A 23,075-nucleotide genomic window follows, 5' to 3' on the forward strand; every position below is an offset into this window, starting at 1 on the left:
CAGAGTTTTTCCATGAGCTTCACAGGAATGTCTACAGATTCGAAAACTGAGTTACAGTTTTTTTTAATTAAAATTAAAAAAAAAATGGTTTACATAGCTTAATTGATAGACAACTAGGATGTTTCCAGTTCCTCCTTCTGAATAATTGTGCTATAATAAATATTCTTATAGGTGTGGTCTTTGGGCAGATGCATGAGTACTTCCTCTAAACTAGATAACCAGATGTGAAATTACTTGGTCAAATCATATTTTTATTTTAAAAAAAAAAATGCTTCCAGTTACTTTCCTAAAAGCTTGTACAAATTTATATTCCAGACAGCCAACATAAGAAGACCTGCTTCCCCACATTTTCATTAACTCTGTGAATTAACAGTCTTAATAATTTTTGCCAAATCGATGAAGTTTTCGTTTTGTTTTTTTTTCTGGTGAAACTGAATTCCTTTTCATGTTTCCAACTATGTATTTCCTCTTTAGTGCATTTCTGGGTCATTCCTCTGCCAATTTTTATTTGAGTTATTTATCTCTTTCTTGTTGATTATACAAATACATTCTGGATATTAGTAATTTTCCATAAAAACATATAGATTGCTTTTAACTTTTGTCATACAGAAATTTTATATGGTCATATTTATCAGTCCTTTTTTTTTTTTAATGTGTTTTGCATTTTATGCCTTACATGGCTTGCTTTCCCCAAGATTATAAACCTATTTGTCTATATTTTCTTCTAATATTGTTTAATTTTAGTTTTTAAATTTAGCCATCTGGAAATTATCTCTAAACAACTGATTGCACAGGACTAGTATCCAAAAGAAGCTCAGCAAGGTGATCCCTGTGATCACCAGCTCTCGCTTAGGAACAATTTGCATGTCACAGCGCGGACAGCTGGGATATAATCCAAGAGCAAGCCCGACATTCTCACTGAGCTGAGGAGGCAGTGGTCAGAGCCAGCAGGGGAAACAGTGATGTTCTGTGGGATTGGACTTCAGAAAAGAGGAAGCTATGCAGAGACGGAGTCCCAACTGTCCATGTGTGGGTCTCTCTGAGTCCATGCTGAGGGCTGTGCCGTCCCTGTGCAGGGCCAGACTACCCAGGGTTTCCCAGATAGCCTGAGAGCTGAATAGGCATAGACCTTTGCCCAAGGCAAGGAGTGAACTCCGAATCCATGTGCGGGGAAGGGAATGTAGGCAGCATTTGTTGAGATTTCACATGAACCCACTTGTATGTACATATTCTCTGTATTTTTTCTCACGAAATCATCAAAGTAAGTTTCGTCCTCCCTGGACTCTTCCTACACATATTGAACTTTAGGGGGGAATGAACTGCTTTTATCCTCTATGATCTTTAAATTGTTACATTTTCCCCAAAAATGAAAAACTCAACCTGGTTCCACAGCTGTGACAATAAAGACCTATCAAGAAAATCCCCAGAGAAGTTCTGGGAGTGAGGATGTTTAGGTTTAAGACAGCTAGTTCCTGAGGGGAAAGGCCTGCATTTTTAAATTAATCTTACTTTTTCCCAGAAGCTTTGCATTTTTCTTTTTAACTTTAAAAAGAAAAAAAAATCTTTTGTATTTAGTGTACCCAAAGTCAACTCATTCATAGAAATCTAATGAAGGAACCTAGAAAAATTCAGAGAAGTTGAATAAGTGGTGGAAAGGAGGTCAGACAGCTGCAGAATCTAGCTGTGTCTTCAGTGGGATTTCGCACAGGACCCATTTCAGTGTGTGCTCTGCAGCTTCTCTCCCCAATGGTTAATGTTTTCACCAAACGTGTTGATGTTTTCAGGCAACAAAAGGGAACTGAAATGAACCTTCTAGAAGCAGACATAGTGGATGGTTGAGATTTGCTTTGTTTCTGTCCCACAGTGTTAGTTAGGAGTACTGCCTCTACATTCACCCTTCTAGAGAGCTTTATTTGTCTACAATCTCAACCTTTCTAAGAGAATATTCTTATATATTCACTGAAGTTAGGGTTTTAGCTTCCCATGTACTCTTCAGTGTATTTATTGTTCTCAGATGACCTTTGCTGCACCACAGAGGAAAAAATTCTATATCTTTCAAACTTTTCTCCTAAGTACTCCTAGAAACTTAACCCATTTTGGATATGCTTGGAATGTTACCTTTTATAATATCTGAGACTTCCTTTCCCCAGAATCTTCCCTTAACTCAGAAATATCTCTAAGATATTTATATCCTAGAGAAAGTTAAAGATACTTTTCAATGAGTAATTACCATTTCCTTTGGGAAAATAATCAGCAAGTTTCTTTTTATTGTATCTCTGCTTTTTCCTCCCAGTAAATCTTATGGTACATGAATTCCGGAATGTTATTATTCTTTTTAATAGCCACAGTGCAGTTCCCTTAAGATGATCAGTGTCTGTCTGTTTCTTTTCTGTTTTCCTTCCTTCCTTCCCCTTTTCTTTTTTTCCTTTTCTCTTCTCTTTTCTTTCTTTTCCTTCCCGCCTTTCCTCCTTCCCCCTCCCTTCTCTTTCTCTCTTTATTTCTCTTCCCCCCCTCCTCCACCGCCCCCATTAGAGTATAATATACAACTGCAACTCAATGAATTCTCAGAAAGTAAATATATCCATGTAATTAGCATCCAGGTCTACAAACACAGCATTGTCAGCACCCCGGAACCCCAGAATCCTCTTCATGCTGCTTCTGGTTACTAACCTTCAGTCAAGGATAACAATGATTCTAGTCAGTTTTAGTAAAGAAAAAATAACAAGGACAATAATTGAAGACATATCCTGTGGAATGCCTTGTTGGCTGTTTTTCATTGTCCTCTAAATTATTCTTTTGATGAACCTGTAAGATTCAGCTGAATGATAACTGGGAAAAGCAGGATATCATATTAACATCCCTTCGGGTGTTTATGTTATTTTCCTTCGTCTTTCTTCTGAGTCAGAGGTTGCATCTGTGAATATTGAGAACTATTGCCCACAAACTTGGCAAGACTCACCACCCCCTCCATTCTAAGGCTAAGCCAGTTCCTGATGATCTCTAACCAAAAATAAGGCTTTTTACCTCCATCCAGGGGTAAGACCTAGAATAAGTTCCCACCTTGGTTTCTAGAGCACGCAGGATTGGCCCAGCCACCCATGCCTAATAAAGTGTTGTCTTTCTTCCTGTTACCCAGTACGTTAGTCCAGTGCATATGAGTACCTTCCTGCCATGGTTTCCTTGAGCTGTCTGGTTGCTATACGGGGACTAGATCTCAGCTCACTTTACTGGGACCCACACACCCCACCTGGATGCTTTTCTAGTCTAAAGAAACCAGCCACCCAGAGCCTGGGTGGACAGCACTGTGCCCAGTCTGCAGGACCTTGTGGGAAGACTATGCCAGCCCTGACAAAGCCCAGGTACCTTTGATACTGCCCCTTCTCCCTGTTCCTGCCACTGTTCTTAGCTTCTCCTACAGCATTCCACTCAGGATATGGCAAGATGGGTCCACAGGGGAACAGTGATTTGGCTTTAAGCGATACAGCTTTTCCAAAGCGAAGTGAGGGAGAGGTTTAGTAAACATAAATCAACTCATCTCTTTTCTGTGGTTCATGTGAAAAACATGAGCATTATAAAACTGTGCTGCTACATCAGCTCACTCTTCATTCACTAAAGTATACCTTATAGATCCCAAAAGTATACCTCACTGAGCAGTAGGAACCACTTTTATAATAATGTAGCAACAAAAGCAACCACTAAGATAATGCTTTGCAAGTTGGTCGTCATCATCGTATTTGAGTTATTCCGTAAATGTACATGCGTTTTAATTACCCTGCCAGCTGTGTTGAGATGGGAATTGCTGACACTCCTGTGTTCAAATAGAATTCCAGATAATTTCAATGGCATTCAGGGAAGTAGAATTGGAGCTATTCCACTCAGGGGGAAAAAATGTAATGTTCTTGGAATGAATATAATATTACAAATCATAACTGCTTGCCCTCCATCTCGGCCAGTGTCAGTACACTTCAGTCTTAAACATGGTGAATATGGGTTACGTGTAAGGGAAGTATTTCCTGTCCTGGATTTGATTGACGTGAATAGATGTGGAATTTCCATAATTCCTTTTTGTGAAAGACAGGACACTGCCTCCTTTTTCTTATATAGGTTTTTCATGATCTTGCTGCTGATGTGAGAGTCTGTAATTCCAGTGTGTCTCACGTTCCCAGGGGGCTGTGAGCTGCAGTCTGTCCAGAAGTGTCAGGCTGTCTGAGCTCTCCTGAGGTCGTAAGTCATTTGGATTGATTTTTCAACCCTGGCTTTGATCTCACCAGATTTCATAACCTAGAGAATAGTCTCAACCTATTACTCATTTAAACTTATAGATCAAAAACTGCTCTTAATTGGCATTCAGTTAACTAAAATATTGGTGGCTCCTTGGTCCATTTGGCCTCTCAAAATGCTTCTGACGATGTGCAGATGAAGAAAAATGGTGCTTCGTATCATACATGGTGCAAGAGGGATGTGTATAAAGTGTTTTCGTGTGTTAGGAAAAGAAGGATTTATCAAGTAGTAAAAGCTTTAGGTGTCAAGTAAATTTAGAAAGGAAGGAAGGCAAGGAGAGAGGAATGGGGAGAGGAGGAAGAGAGAAAAGAGAAAGAAGAAGGAAGGAAACACAGCAAACAGGACATGTGTGCTTTACCGTATGATGGAACTGGGGTTTGATCCTGACTCTGATGCTGGCACTATTTCTTTTTGCCTCACTTTGCTCATCTGTAAAATAGGTACAACGCCACTCACTGTGTAAAGTTGCTCTGAGAATTAAAGGAGAAAATGCACAGCGGCACACATATCGTAGACACTCAGCGAATCTCTCTCTTTACCACCGCCACCTTTTTTGGAGCATTACATTTAAGGGACTCTTATTTAAGGGACTTTAATCATGATCATTTGGCTTTCCATTTAAAATATGGCCTTTCTATTGGAAACGTGATCATGTATGTCAGCATTGCCTTTCAGGAAGAAGGCCGCCAGGTGTGGTGCCATGCCTCTCCTGTTTATGCATATGTCTCGGGGCTCACCACGAACAACAACCATAAGCAAGTGGTCCCTGAAAATAAAAACTGGCATTCCTTCCAAGTCACAGGTACCATGAGAGATAGGTTTGGGTATATGGGGTCTTGGTATCTCCGCATGGCAAAGAAAGGAAGGAAGGGGACTGGATCTGGGTAAGAGCCATGATGCTTGATTGTCCTCAGGCTGGCCTGGCCCTGCTCTTTGTGTCCCCTTCCCAGGGTCTGATGTCCACAACATCTGGTTTCAGTGCTTGAGACTTTGAACTGGTTAGGTTGTAGCCCCCACCTATTACTTCCTCTGCTTTTTTAACATACAAACCTCTTCAGAAAATAGAAAATCAAAATGTTTCCCATTTCTAAAGCAATGTACAGGCCTTATCAAGTTGCTGTTGGACCCAAAGAGACATTTTGAAGTCAACAATCCAAATAGTCAGCTTACCAGGAGTCCCAGCTGTTGCACAGTCGCTCTGACAACTAAGCTAGGGCCCCTTCCAACAAGGGCATTCTCAGACTTTTATGTAACATTGATGCTTAGCAACTCTTAAAACTTGGTTGTGCTTGAGTCATGAAAATCAGAATGAAGAGGCATTATTGTGGTTGTGTGTTGCTTTCTGCCAGATAGCCTTCTCAGGGTAAATGTAGTTGCAAAGCGGACTGGAGAACAAGGCATATTCCTGGAAGCTGGTATTTTGGGGGAAGTCTGTGTTCCACCATGATCATTTTGGACTCTGGCTAGAAGCAAGAAGGAAAGGTTTGACAAAAAGGAGTGTAAGATGGGGACTGGGATTCCTGGTATGTCCATTTTCCAGGCAAACCACATGTGTGAAGTGTGACATCACCACCTCAGGCCTCAGTTTCTTTGCTGCGAAATGAGGCATTTGACTTACCTCATCACTCCGGGCCAAGCTAGCTCAAATGAATGCTGGAAAAGTAGAGATCAAAGTTTCAAATGAGATTATAGACCCTTTTTTTCCAAAACCCTCGGGAAACCTCACAGGAAACATACCATGTTCTATTACACATTTCCATCTGCATACCTTCTTAAAAACTTCTTTCTGTACTCTTTGAGAAAACTTCCATAACATCTCCCTCCTTCATTCCAACTTAACTTCATGCCTTGCTCCTCTTCACGGTTCCACTCCCTTTCCATTGCCATTGCTTCTGATAGAAACACCCTAAATCACCTTTCTAGGGCAGTCAGGTTTAAATTGTGGAAGTTTAGTATTTGTCTCGGGCAGAAGGAAAAAGAAATAGTGTCCACTCCAGAAAAAGCTGGCTGTTCACCACCCGTCCTCGCCTTTACAGGCTTCTTCCCTTCCCAAGATGGGGTGTTCTGAGGAAGAAGAAGATCTCCCTGCCTCCCCAGTACCCAGCAGCCGTGGGGAGAGTCCAGGAAGGAGCCCACCCTTGCCTGAGCCCTCTGATCGTGCCAGAAGTGCTCAGGACACAGACCTAAATGGGTGCCACTTCTGTAGTTTCTTGCATGGCCCTTCTCACAGGCTATTTCTATACATTTAAGTAGCCACAACATCAGTTAGCCTAAGCATTAAAGAATTTGTGAGCTTTGGAACCTGACATTTCATTTAGGGTGAGCTTGGTGAGCCAGGGAAGAAAACTCCGTCAGGATGAGCACAGTCAGAGAGAAAGAAGCAAGTGGGGACAGGTGTGAGGATATAAAAGGTGGAGGTACACTGGAGCTATCAGGGGCTCAGGGGTCCTTCCTGGGAGCCATCAGAAGCCATCATCTCCATGGGCTGGTATATAAGTTGTATTTGGGTTTCCTCATCACTGTTAATCAAGTAGCTGCTGGGGTCACTGCCTGTCCTGAGGAGGAGATTCTTTTCCCCGCCATGAAGCCTCATGATCCTAGGTGTTTGGTATGCTAGCAGGAAGACTGCGGAGCATGAAGGCTTTATCCTGCTGAGAAGCCCTTCAAGCTATGGGGACAAGAGTGTAGTAGAGGAGCAAACCGCGACACCAGCCCTGCAGGTCTTTAAGATCTTGTTTTGTTTTCATGCAACTGTTGTTAATTGGAGTTGTACATCATGACAATGATGATGATGATGATGATGATGATGATGATGATGATGATGATGATGATGATTCATCCTTTATCAAATAAGGCCAGGAAATGCTGGGATATACAGAGCTAATCAGATGGGTTAATTTGAGATATTTCAGAGCCTTTAATATATCAGCGGCAGACAAATTCTCTAGTGGTTTGAGCCCTGAAACCCTTTTTTCCTGCTGTTTTTTGAACAAATTTGGGCAACACCAGGCCATTCCTGGTACCAAAATTAAATGTATTCCCAGCAGACTTGAGTAGTTCTTTATCTTGCCTACAGAAAACCTAGAGATGGATACCCATCTTAACACAATTTAATTCATATTCTGTGCCTGTGCACAGTTTGGTGATTGTGTGGCTTTTTCCTCCTACAGAACATTGATATCACCAATTTCAGCAGCAGCTGGAGTGATGGCTTGGCCTTCTGTGCTCTCCTTCATACCTACCTGCCTGCTCACATCCCATACCAGGAGTTGAACAGTCAAGAGAAAGTAAGTCCCTGCCCAGTCACCCCTGGTTATCCTGTAACAGTGGTCTCCAACCTTTCTGGCACCAGGGACCAGTGCTCCTAAGAGAATTTAATGCCTGATGATCCGCGGTGGAGCCGAGGCGGTGATGCTGCCTAGCACAGGGAGTGGCTGCAAATACAGATGAAGCTTTGCTCACTCGCCTGCTACTCACTTCCTGCTGTGTGGCCCAGAGGTTGGGGACCCCTGCTCTAGAACACATAAGGAGAATTCCTTATTATATGAATACCTCCCTGTGGGATTGGGGTTTATAGACTTGAAATGAAAACTATTATTTTGATACCAGGCACAGATAACTGCTGAGTATGTGACTATACTATAGAATCCCACCCTTAGTAAATATTCTTAGTTCCCCTTCTTGATATAGACATCTTGTCACCTAGAAAAATGCAGTGAAGACCAGTTTACTAGGTGGCTGCTGAGAAGTTCTTATCACCCGTTTCTCAGAAAAAAAAAAAAAAAAAAAAAACCCTGATAGAATTTCACTTTCATGGTGTGGAAACCCTGGCCACTTTTTTCAGAGTTTCCTTAAGAACCAACAAACGTCACCAGAAAGAGTTCCCTGTTCAAATAGCTTGGAAAATGGTACATTACATCACATTTTTAGAGATTCACAGTGCTCATTAGCACAGTAAAGACTTCAAGTCTTTCATTAAAGAAACCTCTGTGACTCCATTTAACCCAACATATATCAAATCCACAAAACATTTTTTATCCAACTATCTGTAACAAGATTTGGCAAACTTTTCCTGTTAAGGACTAAATGGTAGACTTTGTAGGGCTGTGGGTCTCTGTCACAGCTATTCAACTCTACCATTGGAGTACCCATTGGAATACCCAAATGGCCATGGATGATACAGGCATGCCAAATTCCAATAAAACTTTATTTATAAAAACTGGCTGCAGGCCACATGCAGGTCACAGAGTGTAGTTTGCCAAATGCTGACCTAGAACATCCTACAAAATCATATTTCACAGAGCGTACTTTGGAAAATGCTGTGCCAGGCCCTGCACTCATTCACTCAATAAGTGTTTCTTGCCAAGCATCATGCAGAGTGATAAAGACAACAGTGAACACTATAAACATGTTCTTTGCCCTTATGGGGTAGATGGGCTGTCAACAAGTGAGCAAACCTGTAAGTAATATTATAAATAAATAATTACAAACCATAGAAGGGCAGCGAGAGAAACACAGTGCTGTGAGAATGAACAGTGGGGAACCATATTTAGATCTAGAGGGTGAGAGGGTCTTGCCACTGAGGCGCTAGTCAAGCTGGCATCTGAAGAAGGAACATGAAGGAGCCAGCAATGCAAAGAACCAAAGGGAGCTTTCCAGGGCCAGGATGTAGCCAAAGCAAGAAAACACCTTGGTGTAGTCAAGGCAGTAGAGGCAGGTATGCTGGCTGGAACACTGTGACAAGGGAAACATGGCCTGTGACAACGCAATGGAGCCAGACAGAGGCCACACCCTACAGGGTTTCCATGGATGATTCTGGTTAGAAGTTTGCATTTTGCTCCAAGCACAGTGAGAAGTCATTCTAGGAGTCCAAACAATGGAGAGACATTATTCATGTTTTTAAAAGATCTCTCTGGATGTTATATGGAAAAATGAATCAGAAAGGAAATTAGAATGAAAGGAGAGCTAACAGTTGGGAGGCTATTGCAGTAGGCAATGCGAGAGCTCAGTTTCCCTGGCTTCCCCCATTAACTGGGACTAGGGTGGTAGCAATGTAGACGGAAAGATCGAAAGAGATTTGAACCGTCTTACATATAGAATCAATTGGACTTAGTGACTGATTGGTTGCAGGGGAGGAGAAGAGGAAGACAGCCCCAGGTATCCAGCTTGACAGGACCATTTTCTGAGATAGAGAAGGGATAGATAATGTTTGAAAGTTCTATTTTGATTATTGCACATTAAAATATAAATTTCAAAGAATGGTGATGGTACTGACAATGAGAATAACTGAACAAAGTGATTTAATTTTTAAGTGCATATTAGAGTTCTCCAGAAAAACAACCAATAGGATATAGATATAGAGAGACGGACAAATCCAAGATTTTCAGGGCAGCTTGGCAGTCTGGAGACATAAGAAAGAGTTGATGCCACGGTTCAAGTCTGAAGGCACTTTGCTGCCAGAATTCCCTCTTCCTGGGGACAGAGCAGTCTTTTTTATTTAGGCCATCAATTGATTGAGTAAGGCCCACCCACATTGTAGAGGATAGATAATTTGCTCTACCCAAAGTCTACTGACTTAAACATTAATCTCAGCTTAAAAATATCTTCACAGAAACAGCTAGAATATTGTTTGGCCAAATAACTGGATACCATGGCCTAATCAAGTTGACACATAAAATTAACCTTCACAGACTACTAAAGTTTCAGAGCACTTTTATGTGGTGCTTTGTTTATAGTCTGCGAAGCAGACTGGACAGGATTATTAAACATTTGGAAAGCAACAAAGAAATTCTGTTTCAAATCATGTTAAGTCTGAGATGTCCAGATGCGTGCAGGTGGGAGTAGAGGGAACACACCTCAGCATAATAAAGGCCATATATGACAAACCCACAGCTAATATACTCAATGGTAAAAAGCTAAAAGCATATTCCTTAAGATCAGAAACAAAACAAGGATGCCCACTTTCACCACTTTTATTTAACATAGTCTTGGAAGTCGTAGCCACAGCAGTCAGACAAGAAAAAGAAAGAAAAGTTATCCAAATCGGAAAGGAAGAAGTAAAACTGTCATTATTTGCAGATGACATAATACTTTCTATAGAGAACTCTAAAGATCCCATCAAAAAAAAAAAACTATTAGAACTGTTAATTAATTCAGTAAAATAGCAGAATATGAAATTAATATTCAGACATCGGTTGCATTTTTATACACCAATAATGAGCTATCAGAAATAGAAATTAAGAAAACAATTCCATTTACAATTACATCCAAAAAAAAAAAAATATCTAGGACTAAATTTAACCAAGGAGATAAAAGACCTGTATTTGGAAAATTGTCAGACAATGAAGAAAGAAATTAAAGAAGATACATATAAATGGAAGCATATACTGTGCTCATGGATAGGAAAAATTAACTTCATTAAAATGTCCATCCTCTGCAAAGCAATGTATAGATTCAATGCAATCTCTATCAAAATATCAATGGCATTTTCCACAGAACTACAACAAATAGCCACAGCAATCTTGAGAAAGAAGAACAAAGTTGAAGGTATCATGCTACCAGATATCAAAATGTACTACAAGGCTATAGAAATCAAAACAGCATGGTACTGGCATGAAAATCGACACATAGATTAGTGGAGTAAAATAGAGAACCCTGAAATAAAACCCACACCTATTTGGTCAATTAATCTATGAAAAAGGAGGCAAGAATATAGAATGGGGTAAAGACAGTTTCTTCAATAATGGTTTTGGGAAAACTGGCTAGATACATGCAAAAAAAAAAAAATACCATAGACAAAAATTAACTCAAAATAGATAAAAGATTTAAAAGTTAGGTCTCGAAACCATAAAACTCTTAGAAGAAACATAGGCAGTAAACTCTTTGACATTGCTCTTAGTAATGTTTTCTGGGGATATGTTTCCTCGAGAAGAGGAAACAAAAGAAAAAATAAATGGGACTACATCAAACAAAAACCATTTTGCACAGCAAAGGAAACCATCAACAAAATGAAAAGACAACCTACTGACTGGGAGAAGATATTTGTCATTGTTATTTCCAATAAGGGGCTAATATCTAAATATGTAAAGGACTCTTACAACTTAACACCAAAACAACAAAAAATCTAATGAAAAAATGAGCAGAGGACTTGAATATCCAGATGGCCAATAGACATATGAAAAGATGATCAGCGTCACTAATCATTAGAGAAATGTAAATTAAAAGCACAATGAGATATCACCTCACATTTGTCAGAATGACTATCATCAATAAATCAGCAAACAGCAAGTGTTGGCAAGGATGCGGAAAAGAGGAAACCCTTGTGCACTGTTGGTGGGGTTGCAACTTGGTACTGCAACTATGGAAAACAGTATGGAGGTTCCTCAGAAAATTAAAAATGGAACTACCTTATAACCCAGCAAGTCCACTTCTGGGTATTTATTTTTTAAGATACCCAAAACACTAATATTTGAAAAGATATATGCGCCCTTATGTTTGTCGCAGTGTTGTTTACAATAGCCAAGATATGGAAACAACATAAGTGCCCATCAGATGATTGGATAAAGAAGTGCCAGTACATATATACAAGAGAATATTACTTGGCCATAAAAAAAAGAATGAAATCTTACCATTTGCAACAACGTGGATGGACCTAGAATATATTATGCTAAGTGAAAAAGGTCAGACAAAGAAAAATACCATATGATCTCACTTATATGTAGAATCTAAAGAACAAAATAAATGAACAAACAAAACAGAAACAGACTCATAGATACAAAGAAAAAACTGATGGTTGTCAGGTGGGAGAGGTGTTAGTGGGCTGGATGAAAAAGGCGAAGGGATTAAGAAGTACAAATTGGTAGTTACAAAATAGTCACAGTGGTACAAAGTATAGCATCATAGAGATTATAGTCAATAACTTTGTGACAACTATGTATAATGCCAGGTAGGTATCACACTAATTGGAAGGATCACTTCATAAATCATATAAGTGTTTTATGCTGTACACCTGAAACTAATATGAAATAATATTGAATGTCAACTTTAATTGCAACTTTTTCAATTTATATTCATTAAAAAATATATTATAACAAAAGGTGCCCCTATGGCTCTAATATAGGAAGTTGCAAGCATTTTAGGGGCTCTGTGCCAGGAACAGTGGACAAAGTCCACGCAGTATTTCTTATAAATCACAGCATCACAGGGGCATAAAGAGAAAGCCACGGAACAAGCCTTGAGGTCTAGTGCTTGTTTAGGTAGAAGAGGATGAGCCAGCAAAGGGAAGCTGGGAAGGAGCAGCCAGGGAGAAGAGATACGTCGGGGTGGTATGGCGGCAGGGGTTCCACGCAAGCCTGTGCACCTTGCCCTCACAGGCAAATCTCGCATCCAGCAGTGACCTTGGCATCTGTTCTCTTCCTGCCTTCTTCATTGTTCATTCTCTGCCTTTTCCATGTGATGTTACAAAGATAATTGAGTAAATGGTGGGCATAAAGCAATTTAAAATAATCAGAAGACCTTACTAAAACTGTAGTGATCTAAGTCTAAACACTTATACACACACTGTCTAAAACAGGTATCTTACTGAAACTGAAATGCTTGTCTGCTGTCATACAAATACACCTGCGGCTCTTCGTCTGCAAATCAGTAAGGATCTGTTGGGAAAAAAATGAGAGAAAAAGTGTTTGCTTTCACACTTTGAATTCATGAGCCTGCTTCCTAATGGCTGAATCTGTATTGTCTCACCCTGGGTGCCCGGTGATTCCCACACACTGCGCACAACCAGCTGTCCAGTGTTATCTGCTACAGATAAGCATTCAGTAAAACAAACAGAAGTCACAGTTTATTCACTTTCCATTGTCCTTATGATACAGGGCCCATATTTTCTACGTGTAGGGTTGTAATTCTTCTCTGTAATCTGTAATACTGTCATCAGGGAGCACAGACGTCAGAATGTGAAAGACGGTGGGTCTGCGAAGAGATGGAGTCAGCTTCAGATAGCTGCAGTTTTCATTTTAAAGTCTATGTGGCTTCCCAGCCTCCTTGTCAGCTAGAGTGGGGTTTGTGTCCTAGAGCCTAGGGCTCTGCTGGTTGCCGCCTGCCCACCACTCTCTGAAAGAACGTCTGCCTTCATGTCAATACACTCTGCATGGAGTGGCAGTTTTCATCACTACCTGGTGTGTGACGAGCATGCTTGAGGAAAGCTTATGGTTATTTGGGTGAGAGAACCTTGTATGTATTAAAGTTACTGATGAAGGTTTTCAAAATAACGTGTCAACACAGGCAAATCCAATCAACACGGTATGACCCTGAGCATGTGTGAGAATCAGCATGGGGGGTAATCAGACTCAAGGAAAGTGAGGGATAAAAGCAGGGAAGGTTTTCCAAAAAAAAGGCATCTTTGAAGTTTAGTTTCAAAGGAAACAAAGTAAGTTGAATGAAACATACATCAAGAGGAGTGAAGTCCAGTCCTAGCCTAGAGCCTTGTTCTGCTGTGCAGTCAGCATTGGGCGGTTTGAGGGGAGGTTTTGGTGTACACATATATCAAAAAGGGCACCAAGAGAGGCCTAAGTTTGTAAAAACCTACTAAAAGCAAAATCTAAAAACTGTATGATATAGTCATTGATAGCGCAGAAAGTTCAGAAATCATTAACTGTTCCTACCCAGGTGGACATAATTAAACCAAGTGAATTTGACATCTGTATTACATAGGGAATTTCTGATAAAACTAACACGGATTCCTTCTAAGATGTTAAAGAGATACAGAATTACAAGATGTGAGTTACAGTCAATAGAAGGTTTGGGCATTTTTTTCAATAAAAAGCATATTTTTCTATCCTATGAAACTTCGACTTATGCTAAATAGATTCAGATGATAGACTGAAGTGTGTTTCTGTCACTGTCCGAAGTGAAATACTAACGTGAGAGGAGAAATTCTGGACTTGGGAGTCTTCCTCCCGTCAGTGACAGGTGGAATCTCTACTAGCCAGGCCAGCGGCAGTGTTCTCCCATGGGCTGGGTCTTTCACTGTTCTGGAACTGAGAGTTTCCAGACCTTCTTTGTCCCCGAGTCATTGTCTCCCGGCCTCTGTGGGCACAGCTGCAGGTATGGGTAAAGTGAGGCCCTTCTGCCCTGGGCACACTCTCATTTGCTCCCTGTGAGTGATGTCTTCTCACAGTGACTGTGACGTTGTCCTCATGAAAGATAATTAGGATAATGATGCTGGTCGCTTTTGTTGTGCTGCTGCCAAAATGAGTAAAACTCATTTTTGTTAACCAAAAATCACCTCTCTATAATGTTCCATGTCATACTGTACACGATTTCAGAGTATTTTGAGACAATTTTTCAGCTTGAAGCATTTCTTCTTTGTTGAGTATCTACTTAGAAAACACTGGCAGTGTCATTAGAATAAGGCTAGAGGGTCTTGGAGGAATTCTGTATAAAACCTTAGGTTTAGAAATGCCTTTTCCTTAGACCTTAGTAGTAATCAAAAAATACAAATTAAAATACGAATTATTTTTAGCCTGTCACATTTGGCAGACTTTTGAAAATCATAATATTCTATGCTGGTAAGGGTACAAGAAAATGGACCCTTATACATTATGGCTAGAATTAGTATGACATTTTAGAAAGCAATTCGGCGTTACATGTCAAGCCGTAAAAATGTTCGTGTCTTGGCTTCTGTAATGGTGGCCTAAAGACTGGCTTACAAAACCCCTCCACCCCCCCCCCCCAAAAAAAAAACTAACTAAAAGAGACTTTAAAAATAAGGACAAAGGTCTCATTAGCACCAAAATAGGAGATTGCTATCCAGTGTTTGAGCTAAATTAAAGACAGACAGGAGCCACTATACAGCTCCCTTCTCAAAAGAACAGAGAATAGTGTTGTGGGAACATGTGTAAGGTTTCCAGTCCATTCCCATTAACTTCCCTTAATCCGGAGGAAGAGGGTTGGTGGCTTGAGCAAGGTGACCACAGATCAACAGCTTTCCAAGGCCTCGACCACAACCAGAAGAAAATGTACATAGCCGTGTCCTGGTGTTTTCCTGTGACCTGGTCCCTAGAGCACAGAGTTTGCTTCAGTGTCAGGGCAAACGCCCTTCATCTTCAGGCACCAGATGTGGAGGCAAAAGGACAAAGGGTAGAAGCCATGGGAAAGGAGAAAAATTTATAAAATAATGTCTAAAATCTAAATGCATAAAATTACAAAATTCTACCGAGGAACATAAAACATGAATGTGTACAGAAATACATTTCTCAATTATCCTTAATTTACCAACTTAATTAAATTTTAATATAATCCTAATGACTTTCAAATGAATTATGGAGGGGAAGAGCCACGACCAAATGATTCTTAAATTCATCCAGATGGAGAAATATCAGAGAAAAACCAGAAAGAGTCTGAAAAGAAGCAACAAATTAGAGATAAATGACTGTGGAGCAGTACCTTTAAATTCTAAGGAAAATTGTTTTCAACCTGGATTTCTGTGTCCAACCAAATTATTAACCAAGAGTGAAGGTACAAAAGAGAAATTTTCATATACGAATGCTTCCAGAAAATATGTCTCCCCACATCCTTTCTTAAGAAGCAAACCTATGGAAGTACTCTAGTAGAACAGAGGTCACTATCCAGAAATTGATAGGAAGTTCTGAAGGTCTCTAGGGCTGAAGGATTTCATAGAATAGTGATATGGTTGAGTCACAAAGAGGGAAATCCTTTTGAAAATATCTTCAATTGGCACAGTGTCATGACTGGAGCCATAGAGAAGGAAATGTAATTGTAGTAGGCTGCTGTGTAAATGCTGTTAATTGTTTTCAGTTTTTGGAATTATCCTATCATGAGAGGGCAGACTTAAATGTGGTTACAGAAAAGGAAGCAATTATAATACACTTTAATAATTTAAAAGTAAAAATAGATGAGGTGGAGGAAAGGTGAGGGGAACTTCTTTCTTACCATACAAAATGGAGTCAGGAAGTACTGTCCATAATTGATGGAACAAGAAATGGAGATACATTATTTAAAATCACAAGAATAACTAATAAAAGAACTAAAATTAGCCAGATGGCAATAAGGAAGAGAAGAGAGAGATGCACGATACCTGAATCCTCACTTATTCTGGGGGGAAATTAATAAGTAAAGTTAGTAGGTAATGGTTTAAAGATCAGGAAGCAGCGGTATGAACATATTACAGCAATATGAAGGTACTCACCAGAAGAACTAGAGAGATAAATTGAACGTGGTTCTGCTAAGGAGTCAGAATTGGGAAAAGAAATAGTTTTTTCATTTGATTATATTTAATTATATGCACATATTACTTTGATAAGTTTTTGCTATAGCACTGTGATTAAACAAATAATGCTTGATAGCCAGCAGAAATGTATGTTGTAGATCTTGACAAAGTAAAAAGTAACCAAACTAACAAATATTTATCTTCGATAGTTAAGAGTCAGTCGATGATGTCATTTTCAGTGACAATTGTAACCTGTTAATCCTCCCTGCCCCCCTTAAACTGAGACCATTGTTTGCATATTTGACTTAAAATGTTAAGCGGTTTATAGATTATCCATTTGGGAGTGTCAGTTGGTGTTCTTTCCTAACAAAGGCTATATATTTCCGTTGGTAATTCCCTCTCTTTGTCTTTTAACTTAGAAAAGGAATCTCTTGTTGGCATTTGAAGCAGCTGAAAGTGTAGGCATCAAACCCAGCCTGGTAAGTATGACTGTTTTGTATTCTTGTCATACTTAAGTATAATTATATGAGAAAGAACTTATCCCATTTTCTTTATGCCATAACAATTTGTTACAGAACATAGAAATCCATTGGCTGAGTATTTGTTACTCATGATCTTTAATATAAAATTATTGAGTTGGTCTGACTACATATGATTTAGAGTTTTTCCAGTTAAGATTCATTGTGGATATATTTCAGTTCTGGAAACACAATGAACTGAATTATCAATAAAACACTCTTATTCAAGTCATCTGGAACTCTGAGTAAAACGTAATTTTTAAAAATGCCAATACGTGGCTGAGCTCTGAAGAAAGAATGGGAACTAACCAGTGGTGTGAGGCGGGAGCCAACACTGCGATGATCCCCAGGGATGGGTCTGGGGTTAGAGACAGAGGACTCATAATAATGGGTGCCTAATGGGCATTATTTAATGCCCACACAGGAACAAGAGACAAGGACCTGAGCTCCTGTAAACAGAGCATTAGTACTGAGACCCCTGCACAAAACCAAGGCTCATAAAATTCTGCTCTTCTTAGTGAAAATAAAAAACTCCACCTACTAGTCCAGAGAGGTGGTTGATAAGGAAGTTTGGTCTCCCCCTAGAATTTGTTTTGTGGCCAAGAAAAGGAGGAAATCCCCTGTAAGAAAAGAAAACAGCCAGATAAAATTTGTGCTGCAAGGAGCCCCCGGTTTATACTATACCTGATGCAGGAAGCTCCTGAGCTAGCAGTACAGTGGCCGCTTAAAATATGCTCACAAGCCAAAATTCCAAAACACTTTAAAATGTGATTTATTTGAGCTCGTCAGCAGAAACAACAAACCAGAGGAATACCTACTACAACTTAAGATAATAAAACAGTAATAAAGAAGTACAAAAGACTGTGTTTAAACATATTAAAGAAATAAAAGGAATAGAAATAATAAGGAAGAAACATTATTAAAAAAAAGATTTAGAAATAGAATCAAATAAAACTTCTAGAAATGAAAATTCAGAATTAAAAACACCAATTGGGTTGAAAAACTGATTAGATGCAGAGGAAGAGAGACCTACTGAACTATAAAGTAGATCTAAGGAAACTACCCAGAACATAAGACAGAAACATTAGAAAATGGAAAACATAATAGAGGGGTTTTATTAGTTAGTATGTATTAAACTTTAAGAAATGGAAAACCCAGCTGAACAGTTGTTTAAACCATAAAGATGTTACTTTTTTTTTTTTAAATAGAAGTCCAGAAGTAGTTTCAGGATTTGTTCACTACTCATTGTTATAATCAAGAACCCCAGTGTCTCTCCTCTATACTCCATCATCTTTAATCTGTTGACTTTTTCTTTCCTGTTTGGCTGCTTGTTCTGTGGTGAAACATCCAGACATCACCCCCATCTGCAGGGCAGGAAGAAGGGGGATGGGACAGAGCTGGGGTCTCACATCTTTTCCCTTTGATTAAGAAATCAAAAGACTTCCTGGAGTCCTTTCAGCTCATGTCAGTACTCTGTTACATGGTTACCCCAGCTGCAAGGGAATTTGAGAAAGTGAGCATTTTCAGCCTCTTTAGTAAGAAATCTGCAAAGGAGAAAGAGGTTGGGAATGACTGTTGGGTTAATCAACTGATAGTATTTATCACAGAGCTTAAGAACTTAAGAGACGTGGAAGATAAAATCAAGACAGTGACTATGTCTCATGTCAATTGAGAATTCCAGAAGAAGAGGGGAAAAAATGGAAGAGAATATTTGAAGAAATGGTGACTGTAATTTTTCCAGAATGATAAAAGACCACAGATTCTTAATAAATCTCAAAAGGATAAATAAAATATTCATTTAAATGAATCACAACAAAACTGCAGAAAAAGCAAAGACAGATAATCTACAAATAATTTCTACCACCCAATGATTAAAAAAGATAACCTAGTAGAAAATCATCAAAGGCTACAATAGGCAACTCACAAATGGCCAGTGAACATTTTAAGATATTTAATCTCATTAGTGATCAGGAAAATTAACAGTGATACACACTTTCATAACCCTCAGAGGATATAGGGAATCTTGAGAAATGAAAGAGTGGAAGTACAACTGTCATAGAAATTTTAGTACTATGACTGGTGTTATGCCAATATGGTTAAAACAGAATGGACAGTTTTCTAAAATATAAGGAGATTTCTTCAAATATTAAATGTAAATATTTTTCCAAAATTTACTCAAAAATAAATAGAACTTTAACCATTAAAGAAGTTGAATTCATTGTTTAAAATGTAGTCACACATACAAACAAAACCCCAGTAAGCCCAAATTCTACTAAACCTTTAGGAAACAGATATTCTTATCATGTATATAAAGAATTGAAAAAGTAATGAAGGAACTTACACCTCTGGCCAGGATGGAGTAACAGGGACATGATTTAACTTCCCTTCTGAAACACTAAACAACAAGTAACAACAGAAAATTTATGTAAGGAATCAAAGATACAATGAAAACTTGTTAGAGGATTATGTTATATACAAGAATACATTTTTCTTTGTTGTGTTACAGTTAAATTTGCTTCTTTTTAATTTAATGTTCTTTCCTAATTTTCATCTAATATACTTTAGCTGGGAAACAAATGAGATCACCTTGTTGAGCTCCAGTTGTCAGAGCCAGCAATTTCATTTGTATAGATGTCAGTGAGGAGCTACTGACACACGTAATAATTAATCTCAAAAGCATTTAAGAATGTTTGTGTGCAATTTAACCAATTCATGCCATCAACAAAATAGAAACTTCTTCTATTATTAAACGTCCTTTTCAATATCTTGATGCGAATTGAAAAATAATATATTTAATTACACATGATACTTTTTAAAAGCATCCGATCAGAATTGGCAGCCAAAGTAATCCCAAGTTTTTGATCAAATTCTATTGTTAAATTAGTCAGGCAAAATATTTATTTATATGTGTATATGCACATAAATATAGGTTTCTGGGTGTAGCATGTTAGCAAGGATGAGATTTTTAAAAATGAAAGCTCTGCAATGTTCTCCAAATTTTAACGAGCATTCCTCTTCAGCCACAGTCTAATAGAGCTTTAGCCCACCATATGACAAATATGAGCGACCCCTAATAGAAAAAGCAGGTGAGAGAGGGCATGTGGTATCATTGTTATTACTGTAGAAACAGCTAGAACATGTGTCCTCCGAGGGTTGATGTGTTTGCATCCTGGCGAGGGGGGCACTACCACACTGGGTCGTGCAGTCTGTGCGGGTGTCAGTTAATGAGTACGCCAGCGTGTCTACCAGAACAGTTACTATGCACACAGGTTAAGGTCTCCTGTAGAGGGAAGTGGTTACAACTCAAGATTTTATGAGGATACCAAAATGATTCCTTAGCCTGCTCTGTAGTATAAACTTTATAAAGGATACATAGAGTTAATTCAAGCTTAATCACATGGAAAACCTGGTGTTCATGTTTACTGTGTGCCAGGAATTTTCTGTGTATTGACTAATTGGACCCTGAAAGAAATCCTGTGATTTCATAAAGATGCTCCTTAGAGGTGGGACACTGAGGCACATGAAGTTCAGTAAAAAATAACACAGCTAGTGAGTAGCAAAGGCAAGAGATCAAGGCAGGCAGGCCAGCTCCAACACCAGGGCTCTTACCCACTCAGAAGTCCTGAATCCAGGACAGCCACGCCCAGCCACCTCTGGGTTCTTAAAGCACAACTTACTCATAATACTGTATAATACATGCTGTGTTATGTTGTAATTTGTCTGATTACAGGGCTTATCCCCCGCCTCCCTCACCAAGACCAGGAGCTTTCAAGGGCAAGAAGGCTTATCTCTCCCTTTTTTCCCCCAATTTTTTTTATTGTGGTACAATACAAATAACATGACCTAAGTGTTTGTTTCTTGGCCAATACCACATCTTGATTAATATAGCTTTATAAATTGTGAAATTGAGTCTTCTGACTTTATTCTTATCAGAATTGTTTTAGCTGTTCTAGTACCTTTGCCTTGATAAATTTTAGAATCAGTTGGTTGATATCTACTAAAAAAGCTCGTTGGGATTTTGTTTGGCATTGTGCTGTAGGTATAGATCAGATCGGGAAGAACTGACACTTAACAATACTCAGTCTTCCAATCCATAATCATGGAGAACATCTTTGTCATTTATATTTTTTATTTATTTCTTCAGTGGCCTGTAGTTTTCTGCATATGGATCTTGCACAGATTTTTTCGGTTTATGTTGTGCTCATTCTCTTCTTCCCCCCTCCTCCACCTCCTGTTCTTTCACCATCTTCCTCCTTCTTTTTCTCCTTCTTCTCCTTCCATTTTAAATTGTTTGTTAGTTTGTTTGTTTGTTACAAATTCCAGTTGTTCATTGCTGGGTATATAGGAAAGCAATTGACTTTTTGGATATTGACTTTTTATCTGAGACCTTGCTAAACTTGCATATTAGTTCCAAGAAGTTTTATTGTAGACTCTTCGCAGCTTTCTGTGTACACAGTCATGTCATCAGTAAGTAAAGACAGTTCTGTTTCCTTTTTTCCATCTGTATGTCTTCTTTTTCTTGTCTTATTGCACTAGCTAGAATTTCAGGTGCTGTGTTAAATAGGAGAGGCGAGAGAGGACATCCTTGCCTTGTTTTTATTTTCCTCATCTTAGGGGAAATATTTTCAGTCTCTCACCATTAACTATGATGTCATCTTTTGGGTTTTGGTATATATCCTATATTAGGTAAAAGAAATTCCCTTCTATTCCTAGTTTTTTTGGGGGGCGAGGGGGAGGCAGGGAGATTAGTGTTTTCCTCATGAACGGTTGTCGAATTTTGTGTAATGCTTTTTCTGCATCTGTTAATATAATCATATAATTTTTCTTATTTAGTCTGTTAATACAAATTACATTGATTGATTTATGGATGTTAAACGAGCCTTGCATATCTAGGATGAACCTCACTTGATCATCATTCAAGTTGTTAATGTTTGTTGAGGATTTTTGTGTCTGTGTTAATATGAGAAATTGATCTGCAGTTTTCTTGTAATGTCTTTGTCTGGTTAATGCTGATTTCATAGAATGAACTAGGAAGTGTTCCTCCCTCTGCTACTTCTTGGAAGAGATTGCATAGAATTGGTACTATTTCTTCCTTAAGTATTTGGTATTATTAACCAATGAAACCATCTGGGCCTGTTGTTTCCTTTTTTAGAAGGTTTTTAGCTACTAATTCAAACAGTGTTATGCATTGTCAAACTTATATGAATGCAGCATATGCTCTCTTTTCCTGAAATATGCTAAATTCTTTCTTAAACATGTTCAAATATGGTGTTGACGATGTACCAAAACATTTTTTATTTAATTCTTGTTAAGTTCAGGCATGTAAGAGCGTCTGAGTAAAACTGTGAATATTGATTGCATTTCTGAATCCTCTCTGAGTTGAAAGCCACATTGTTCCATCACATAAAGTTTGCCATCTCTCTTGCATGTGTAGGCGTTCCTTAATTTCTCAGAGTTCATTTATCTCCTAAATGGTGTGCTAAATTCTTGATTACTTCTTTTTTGTATTATCATATTAACAACCCTCCTATTATAAGAATTTAAGCTTTTAATCCATCGATCTGTGTGCATAGTCCTGACTACAGTATTTTAGGTAGAAAGAGACTTTTTATCCTTATATTCTGTGAAAACTTTTTCTTTCGAATTTTTCTAGGTATAGCTGTGTGGAACATTCCACTTAATCCTTCTTCACCCCTTTTTTAGACCCAATGATATGCTGATAATTTTTTAGTATTACCAGTGAGCAAAATCAATAAAATACATTTAGATGTTGAAACAAGATAAATGGTTGGTTGCAGGCCTCCGCTAGTTTCGTCACCCCTGGTACAGGTGTGCTGAATAAGATCGGCTTTATTTTTCTGATACATTTCTGTTTCAGGCTTTATATTACGGTCCTTTCCTGTTGTTCCCTTATGACCACAAAATAATTCACATTCAGTCCCAAGTAAATTATTAGATATGTTAAGAGGCACAAATTTCAGGAAAGCTTTGCAGAGTGCTGTACAGCTCTATAGGGTACTAGCCTTGTTGCCTGGCACTTCCTGGTTTCT

At 38.7% G+C, this 23,075-nt stretch overlaps 1 protein-coding gene across 4 annotated transcripts in view; it reads left to right on the plus strand.

Annotated features, from left to right (window-relative positions):
* The window catches only part of SPECC1 (sperm antigen with calponin homology and coiled-coil domains 1), a 239,842-nt gene that overhangs the window by 212,502 nt on the left and 4,265 nt on the right, over positions 1-23,075 (plus strand). For all 4 annotated transcript variants that reach the window (XM_016145133.2, XM_016145134.2, XM_016145135.2 and 1 more), the window contains 2 exons: positions 7,452-7,568; positions 16,927-16,986. In XM_016145133.2, the coding sequence (XP_016000619.2) occupies positions 7,452-7,568; positions 16,927-16,986 (177 nt within the window). The remainder of the gene's footprint in view (positions 1-7,451; positions 7,569-16,926; positions 16,987-23,075) is intronic.

This window comes from Rousettus aegyptiacus, unplaced genomic scaffold, assembly GCF_014176215.1.
Source record: "Rousettus aegyptiacus isolate mRouAeg1 unplaced genomic scaffold, mRouAeg1.p scaffold_m13_p_6, whole genome shotgun sequence".
Classification (NCBI taxonomy): Eukaryota; Metazoa; Chordata; class Mammalia; order Chiroptera; family Pteropodidae; genus Rousettus; species Rousettus aegyptiacus.